The 8826-nt window shown below is 41.7% G+C and overlaps 1 protein-coding gene across 1 annotated transcript in view; it reads right to left on the minus strand.

The window, feature by feature from the left end:
- LOC101359051 (collagen alpha-4(VI) chain-like) overlaps positions 1-8826 on the minus strand; it is a gene marked incomplete at both ends in the record, with an annotated part of 117232 nt that overhangs the window by 89879 nt on the left and 18527 nt on the right. The window contains 2 exons of the mRNA XM_023739566.1: positions 6345-6423; positions 7697-8019. Coding sequence (XP_023595334.1) covers positions 6345-6423; positions 7697-8019 — 402 coding nt within the window. The remainder of the gene's footprint in view (positions 1-6344; positions 6424-7696; positions 8020-8826) is intronic.

Genomic DNA, 8826 nt, shown 5'->3' on the forward strand with positions numbered 1-8826 from the left:
GTTGGGAGCTTTTTTTATGACCTCTTCAATTTCTTCTTTTGTTATGAGTCTGTTCAAATTTTCTACCTCAGTCTGTGTTAGTTTATGTAGGTAATGTGTTTCTAGAAATTCGTTCATTTCTTCTAAGTTGTTAAACTTGTTGGAGTACAATTTTTCATAATCTGTTATGGTCCTTTTTCTCTCAGTTGGTTCTGTTGTAATGTCACCCATCTCACTTCTTATTTGGTTTATTTGCATCTTCTTGTCCTTTTCCTTTGTCAGTTTGGCCAGTGGTTTGTCAATTTTATTGATCCTCTCAGAGAACCCCCTTCTAGTCTTGCTTCTTTCTATTATTTTTCTGTTTCAATTATTTCTGTTCTAGTCTTTATTATTTCCTTTCTTCTGGTGACTGTGGGGTTCTTTTGCTGCTCTTTTTCTATTTGTTTGAGTTGCAGGGTTAAGCTATTGATTTTGGCCCTTTCTTCTTTTTTGATGTGCTCATTTATTGCTATAAATTATCCTCTGAGTACTGCATTTGCTGTGTCCCAAAGATTTTGGTACGTTGTGTTTTCATTCTCATTTGATTCTAGGAACTATTTGATTTTATTTTTAGTTTCTTCTATTACTCAGTGGTTTTTAAATAAGCTGTTATTCAGTTTCCATGTATTTGATTTTTTTCTTGTTCTTCCTGTTATTGATTTCTAGTTTTACAGAATTGTGATCAGAGAAGATGCTGTGTATTATTTGGATGTTTTTGAATTTATTGAGGCTTGCTTTGTGGCTTAAAATATGGTCTATTCTGGGGAATGATCTATGTGCATTGGAGAAGAATCTGTACTGTGCTGCTGTTGGGTGGAATGTTCTGTATATGTCTATGAGGTCAGCTTGGTTGATTGTGTTATTCAGATCTTCTGTATCTTTGTTTAGTTTCGTTCTAGTTGTTCTGTCCTTCATAAAAAGTTGTGTGTTAAAGTCTCCTAGTATTATTGTGGAACTATTTCTCTTTTCAATACTATTAATGTTTGTTTTATGTATTTTGGAGCTCCGTCATTGGGTGCATAAATATTTATTACGGTTATGTCCTCTTGGTGGATTGACCCTTTAATCATTATATAATACCCTTCCTTGTCTCTTATGATGGATTTTTGACTTAAAGTCTATTTTACTAGAGATTAATATTGCCACTCCTGCTCTTTTTGGTTACTGTTTGTATGATGTATTTTCTTCCATGCTTTGATTTTTAACCTATTAATGTCTTTGTGTCTAAGGTATGTCTCTCGTGGGCAACATATTGACGGACCAGGTTTTTTTATCCTTTCTGCCACTGTCTCTTGACTGATACATTTAAACCATTTACATTCAGTGTGACTAGCCATACGTATGAATTTACTGCTGTCATTTTGTCATGCTTTGTGTGTGCGTGTGTGGTGTTGACATTTTCTTTGTTCTGCTTAATTTTCTGTGCTGAGTTTTTGTGTGTGTGTGTGTATTTTCATTTCATTTCATTCATTGTTGTTGATTTCGTGTTTACTTGTCTTTATAGTTTTCTTCTTTATTTTGGTGAGTAGGTTTATTAGTTTTCTTTCTAGTTACTCTGAAATTTACCTTTATCTTTCTAAGTTTAAAACAGTCAGTGATTTCTTGATATCACGTTGATTTCCTCTCCATATGGAAGTTCTATAACTACACAATTTATTCCCCCTTTTTGTTTTGAAGTTGTCATCATTTACAGATTGACATCTCTGGATCCCTGTTTTCAGTTTTGTAGCTTTATTTTACTTTTGAGAATTCTTTGTCAGGACTGGTATCTAGGTGATGCCGTCATGTCTCTTAATCTCATGCTATTGCCTCATGTCATTGGTTCTCTGTCAGAAGGGGTCCCTTTAATATCTCTTATAAGGTTGGTCTGGTGGTTTTACAAATTCCTTTAATTTCTGTTTATCTGGGAATGTCCTAGTTTTGCCATTGTACTTCAGAGACAGTTTTGCACGTTATATGATTCTTGATTGGCATTTCTTTTCTTTCAGGTTTTATATATGTCATCCCATTGCCTTCTTGCCTGCATGGTTTCTGCCAGCAAATCAGAGCTTAGTCTTAATGGTACCCCTTTGTGGGTGATATTTTATTCTTCCCAAGCTGCTCTCAGAATTTGTTCTTTGTTTTTCATTTTGGAAAGTTTGATTATGATATGTCTTGGTGACTTTCTTTTGGGGTCTACCCTGTATAGAGTTCATTAAGCTTCTTGGATGGAAACTTTCTCATCTTTCATGATATCAGGGAAGTTTTCTGCCAGGAAATCTTAAAAAATTCTGTCTGTGCTTTTTTTTGTCTCCTCCTGTTCTGGAATTTCAATCACATGGAAATTATTCCTCTTCATAGTGTCTTACGTAACTCGTAACTCTTAGGCTTTCCTCATTTTTCTTCACTCTTTTTTCTGATTGTCCCTCAAACAAATTAGTATCATAAGAGTTGTCCTCTATTTTGCTAATTCTTTCTTCTGTTGATTCAATCCTACTTCCATTGAGTTATCTACTTCTGAAATTTTATTGTTACTCTTCTGGATTTCTAGTTGCTGTTTTTGTACGGTTTCTAATTATCTGTTTATTTTATTATTTTGTTCTTGTATTGTTTTCCTGAATTCTTCTAGGGTTTTGTCTGTTTTCCTTGATCTCTTTGAGGATCCTATACATAAGCCTTTTAAATTCCTTATCAGGTAGATCCATTGCCATTTCTTCTGCAGGAAGGTTTTCTGCCCCTTTGTTTTGACCACTTGCTTAAACCAACCTGTCCTGTTTCTTTTTATGATGTGATATTATCTGCTGTCTCCAAGGCATCACAGTGTTTTTTTTAATGAATTTTTGCTTTGATATATCAGTGCAGGTGAGCAGGTCAAGCGTGCTTCATGTTGCTCACTTGTCTGGTGGCACGGGAACACTCACTACCTGTCTCTGGGTGGGCGGGGCAGCAGCAGGCAGAGCGAGCCAGCATTCCTGTTCACTGTGACTGTGAGATGGCTGAGGCCTGGCACCATCTGTCATCAGTTCAGCAGTGTGTGAATGCTCACAGTCATTCATCAGGCGGATGGGCAGCAGGCGAGGGGTGGGACAGGTGGCCAAGGAGTGCAGAGGTACCCTCTTTGCCCATATGGCAGGTTAGCAGACAAGGGGTGCAGTGGGCAGCTGGGGAGCATGGAGTGACTCTCTCCACCTACTCGGCAGGTCAGTGGGTCGGCAGGTGGGGGGCACGATGGCTCTCTCTCTCCGTCCTCTCATCAGGGCAGTGGGTGTCTGGAGGGCATGGAGGCACTCTCTTTGCCTGCTCAGTGGGTCAGTGGGCAAGAGGCAAGGCGGGTGACTGGAGAGCACTCTCTCCACTGATCATCAGGTGGACAGAGGGTGGCAGATAGGGCTGGAGGGGAGGAAAGGGAGGGCTCATACTATGGTCCCTGGTGGTTGGGGTGGCAGGGATGGGAGGGCTTCGTGTCACTAATCACCAAGAGGGTGGGGAGAGGGGAAACATGTGCCTCTGGTCACTGGGCAAGGGTACCTGGGTACTTCCTGTTGGATGCAGCCAGTAATCAGAACCTGGCCTCAACCAAATGTGAGGAAGTGGGGGCTGCCTGGAGTCCAGTTGAGTTGGGGAACCTCCTACTGATGCTCTATGGATCTATTACTCCATGCATGCCACCCACTCTAACGGTCAGGGACTGCTGCTGATGAGTTACCCTGTCTCTGGATCCTGGCTTCCTTCCTGCTCTGTGGATGCTGGGATCCCTGAACCTCTCACCCTCCTTCCTGTACTTTCCCTCCTTAGCTCCAGTTCATGTCCTGCTCACCTTGCTTCACTCCAGGTATGTCTACACAGTTTCTTTGTCTCCCATTGGGAGTTCCATGAAGTTGCCTTCCTGTGCTCCTCACCCACAATCACTACTGGCTTTATCTCAAGAAGGCCACACTGTGCCAGACTGGCTGGTAGAACACTTCTGCTCCAGTATCTCTCTTCATTCACTGTTTTTGTTCAGTTTCTTCTTCCAACTGGTGTTTGATCTAATTCTTTATCCTTTTATTTGATGTTCAGGTTCAAGACTGTCATCTGTATCTGTTTGAATCTTTGCTGTAGAGGGACAGCGTGGTGTGTCTGACTAAGCTGCCATCTTGGCTTCCTCTCTCCTCCATAGGGTTTTCAATGGCTTATTTTTCAGAAGTAGATTGCCAGACCTTTCTTTCAAGGTGACTCTAGGTGGAATCAAATCTCCAACCTTTTGGTTAGTAGCCAAGCGCTGAGCCATTTGCACTACCCAGAGCCTCCTGTATTAAGCTACTTCCTTCTAAACCTACTCCTGAAGTAGACTATTATGATTTATTCTTAGAAACCATGACAGTCATTGGGGTTGTTCATCAGTATTCTAGTCTTTGCCTTAAAGGCACATTATAGGATTGCACTTGTTTGGGAAAACTACATACTCTTTTGCTAAGCCTCAATTCCTTACCTGTAAATGAATATCTATCTGAGAAAAGTTAGAAGTGGCCATATGACTTGCTCTGGCCAGTGAAACGTGAGCAGAAGTGATACGTGTCACTCCCTGGAAGAAACTTCAAGAGCCAGTGCCCAGTTTGCCCTGTTTCCTTTCCCTGGCCACAGCAATTGCAAAAGCACCTATCAGAATGGAACTTCCTTTAGCCTGGGTCACTGAGTAATGGGCACGAGGCATAAAAGATTAATATATTTTTACTACTTTAAGCCACTGAGGTTTGGAAGTCGTTTGTTATTGCAGCATAACCTAGCCTATCTTACTGATGGAGGCACTAAAGGATTATCCAGTTTGTCCCCATAATAGAGAACAAATGGACAAGGACACTTTTGAAATTTGGCTTGAAATCTCTGTAGAATTTCAGAACAAATGTTACTGTTGCTGTTAAAATTTTGAACAGTAAATTCTCAACACACACACACACACACAAATCAGCTTTTTGCTATTGTAAAGAAGCCACTTGACACTCTTTTGGTTAAAAGTTGTGTACATATCCTTAATTATTTCTTATAAATAAACTCCTAGAAATTGAATTGCTGAGCTAGCACATAGGCAAAGTTGAGTCTTCTGTCACATATTCCCAATCCTCTTCTAGAAAAGTTACAATTTAAACTTCTAGCGGCAAGCTATGCAGTAAAGCCAGTTGGGAGCAAGTTGTTATAAAAAATATATTCCAGCCCATCATTAACCAAATGGAAAAATATCATCCACAGCAGAATATGTTGAATATATTCCACAAAGAAAGGAGAAGGGTAAAAGGTGGTGGAACAAGTCAAGTTGTTTCTTGTTTGTCCTGCATTTGCTTTAGAGCCTTTATATGTCACAAAATGGGAATGGCCAGAGTCACCACATACAGTTACACTGGTAGTACTGAACCAGGACACCCAACTGAGGGTGCTAGTGTGAGCTGAAATCAGGCCAGCATGCCACTCACCAAGCCATGTGCCCAGGCACTGGGCTGTATCCACACAGAAGACTGGGCATCTTTTTCTAATTTTCACAAAGATGCTGTATAGACAGCAGTGGGCCCTTGGAGAGGGAGGAGGAAGATATAAGGGGCAAAGGGGAGAAGAAGGGCGGTGGAAAGAGGTCGAACTTCAGGCTGACTCTAGAGTTTAGGAAGAAGAGGCATATGGACCCCCTAAGCCAGTTGCCGTCAAGTCGACTCATACTCATGGCAATCCCATGTGCGTCACAGTAGAACTGTGCTCCACAGGGTTTTCAATAGCTGATTTTTCAGAAGTAGATTTCCAGTCCCTTTTTCCAAGGTGCCTCTAGGTAAACCTGAACCTCCAACCTTTCAGTCAGCAGCCAAGCCTGTTAACCATTTCCACTCCCCAGGGACTCCTAGGCAGCCTAAAAAAGCAAGCAGCACTACTCCTCATGAAGGTGCTTTGACAGTACAGATGCCTGACTGTAACCGGACAATCCTGTCGCAGTCAGAGAGACACCACCTCACAGTCAGTGTCAGGGGTAGGGGAGGAGTGTCTCAGCCCTGAACAGCCCTTGACTCATACAAAGAGGGAGACTGGGCATCAGCTTCCTGGGCACAGAGCTCCAACCACCTGGGGCAGCATTTAAAAAAAAATCAAACCTGTTGCCATGAGTCAATGCCAACTCATAGCGACCCTATAGGACAGAGTAGAACTGCCCCATAGAGTTTCCAAGGAGCGGCTAGTGGATTTGAACTGCCTTCTTAACCACTGCGCCACCAGGGCTCCTGGGTGAGCGTACAGGGCACTTAATAGAGCTCAGTGCCAGCTGGAAATCTGGAAGTGTGTTTCAGCCCCTGTGGGGGGCAAGCCCCCCGCACGGGGCAACCCAGTACACTTACCTGCAGTGCGGAGCAGCTTGGATTTTTCCTTCAGTCTTTCTAAATCATCATCCAGTCCATCTGTAAACACTAAAAGGACCTGTTGTTTATGAAAGAGAGATGGGGCAGGGAGGAAGGGAAGAAAGGAAGGGGAGGGAAGGAGGGAGGGAGGGTTGGGAGGGAGACGGAACACAAAAGGCTGCTGTAAGTTGCATGTCTCTTTAAAATGCAAGGGTGAGCTTTTCTGGTTGTGCTCAGCCTTTCACCCTTTCCTTTTTATCTATTCATATATTTGTTGTTTTATTAACCATTCAACTCTCCCCACCAAAAAAAAAAGGATTTAAACCAGCTTAACCTGTTCACTTTCCAAAAATCGTCTTACAATACCCATCTTTATCAAAGCAAAAGCATCAAAATGTTGACAGGGGTTTTCGAGTGTGTGTATGTGTGTATGTGTGTGCATGTACACGTGTGTGGAGAGAGAGAGATGTGGGGGGAGGTTATTGTTCATTTCTGATATATTATGTTTTGTCTACAATTCAAACATGTTACTTTTACTCACAGAAAACTTGAATTTAAAAGTGAATTATATTAGTCAAGAAATAAAATTCACTGGATGAATGATTGAAAGAAAAGCTAAATGTAACTTCCAAAGTTTGGGGGTATCATTTCCTAACAAATGCCACATGAGACTTTTTCATCTCTGTGGAATTTTTGGGGTATAAAGATAAGGGATAACAGGGAAGGAAGAGGGGGCTTGAGAGGTGGAGTGGACTGACAAGCTATTAACTGTCAGTAAAGACAGTTCAAGGTGTTGACTGGAAAAATAACGAGACCTTATTTAGAAGGCAGAGCCCTGGTGGTGCTATAAGGGCTCAACTGCTAACCAAAAGGTCAGCAGTCCGAATCCACCAGGCATTCCTTGGAAACCCTATGAGGCAGTTCCACTCTGTCTTATAGGTTGCTGTGAGTCAGAATCAACTTGATGGCAATGGGTTTGGTATTTTTGGTTACTCTAGTGGTAATGAGTGGCCATAAAGAGCTAAGAAGACTTCAAATATCTCCCAAGTTGTCTTTGGAATGAATTTATGCCATGGGAGAATCTGGATCTCTAAATTATGGGCAACTTGAGGGCAAAGATTTCATCCTTTTCTCCATATTGGAATTAATCAGCACAGAGACTCTAGGGCTTAATGAACAGTTGTTGATTGAATGAAAACTTACCTCTTGTTGGTTCTTACTGGGTAAGACTATATAGTTTTCGTCTAGTAGGTTCTCCAGTAAAGAACAGTTTAGTTGACCTCAGCCACAAAAGCTTTATCCTTCCTACCCTGCATGATGGCTCCTTAGCATGGATTCTCATCATGTATTACCTTCACTTTAGCAGAAGCCAGGAGAGCAACATTTCCCAGGGACTGCAAAAAATTCACATCCATAAGATTGTTCTTGGCATTCAAGAACATCTGGGTGATCCCGTCATTGGAATTCTCAAAGTATGAGTCAAAGGTAGTCTGCCCACTTGGGCCAGGAATCACGTAGTGAAACGTCACGTTGATCTGACCAGGAACACCACAGCTGATGTTGGAAAGCAAGGCCAACTGTTGCTTCAGTTCTGGCAGTAACTTTTGAAGCTTCTGCTGAACCTGCCTTCTGGAGGTAGAGATATCAATTCCTACAGACAACTCCGTGTTACATTCTTTGAAGGTGGAGAAGGGGAAAATCAAATTAGTCATCCACAGATGCATGACTGAGCCAAGAAGAGACTTGCCAAGCTGGCCCTGACAGAAGAACCCCCAGTCAACCCACAGAACTATGAGCTAAATAATGGTTACTGTTTAAGTTATGGGATGGTTTGTTACATAGCAAAAGCCAACTAGTATAATACATACTGTTTCATAATTCTGTGCCTCTGTAGATTACAGTATAAAGTAGATGCTCATTAAATGTTTGACAAATGAATGCAGATAGATATATAAATGAGTCTTGAGTCCCTTTCAGGACTACTGTACTATTTCCTTCTCCCCTCAAGTTTTCTTCCTCATTTACCACCCACGCATACACCTTGTTTCAGGACTAGGAGGGTATATAAGGAAAACTTAAGACTGGCAATCACCTCCAATTTCTGTTCCTTCTGCCTGAAGGTTTTAAGCCCTTCTGGGAATGGTGTATCTAGAGTTTGAAGGCCCCTTGATCTTTCAAGCTATGCCCACACACTCTTAGGTAAATAAGACTACCCACAAAAATCTACTGAGGATGCAAAAGTTGATGGTCACAAACAGATCTCAGTCAGAACCTGGATAAATGACTAAAAATGTAACTTATCAACCACTGAAAAAAAATAGAGTTCATTCTGACTCATGGCGACCCTATGTGTTTCAGAGTAGAACTGTGCTCCATAGAGTTTTTAGTAGCTGTGATTTTACAGATCAACAGGCCTTTCCTCTGTGGCACCACTGGGTGGATTTGAACTACTAACTTTATGGTTAGTAGCCAAGAGCAAACC

This window comes from Trichechus manatus, unplaced genomic scaffold (genome assembly GCF_000243295.1).
Source record: "Trichechus manatus latirostris isolate Lorelei unplaced genomic scaffold, TriManLat1.0 scaffold00136, whole genome shotgun sequence".
Taxonomy (NCBI): domain Eukaryota; kingdom Metazoa; phylum Chordata; class Mammalia; order Sirenia; family Trichechidae; genus Trichechus; species Trichechus manatus.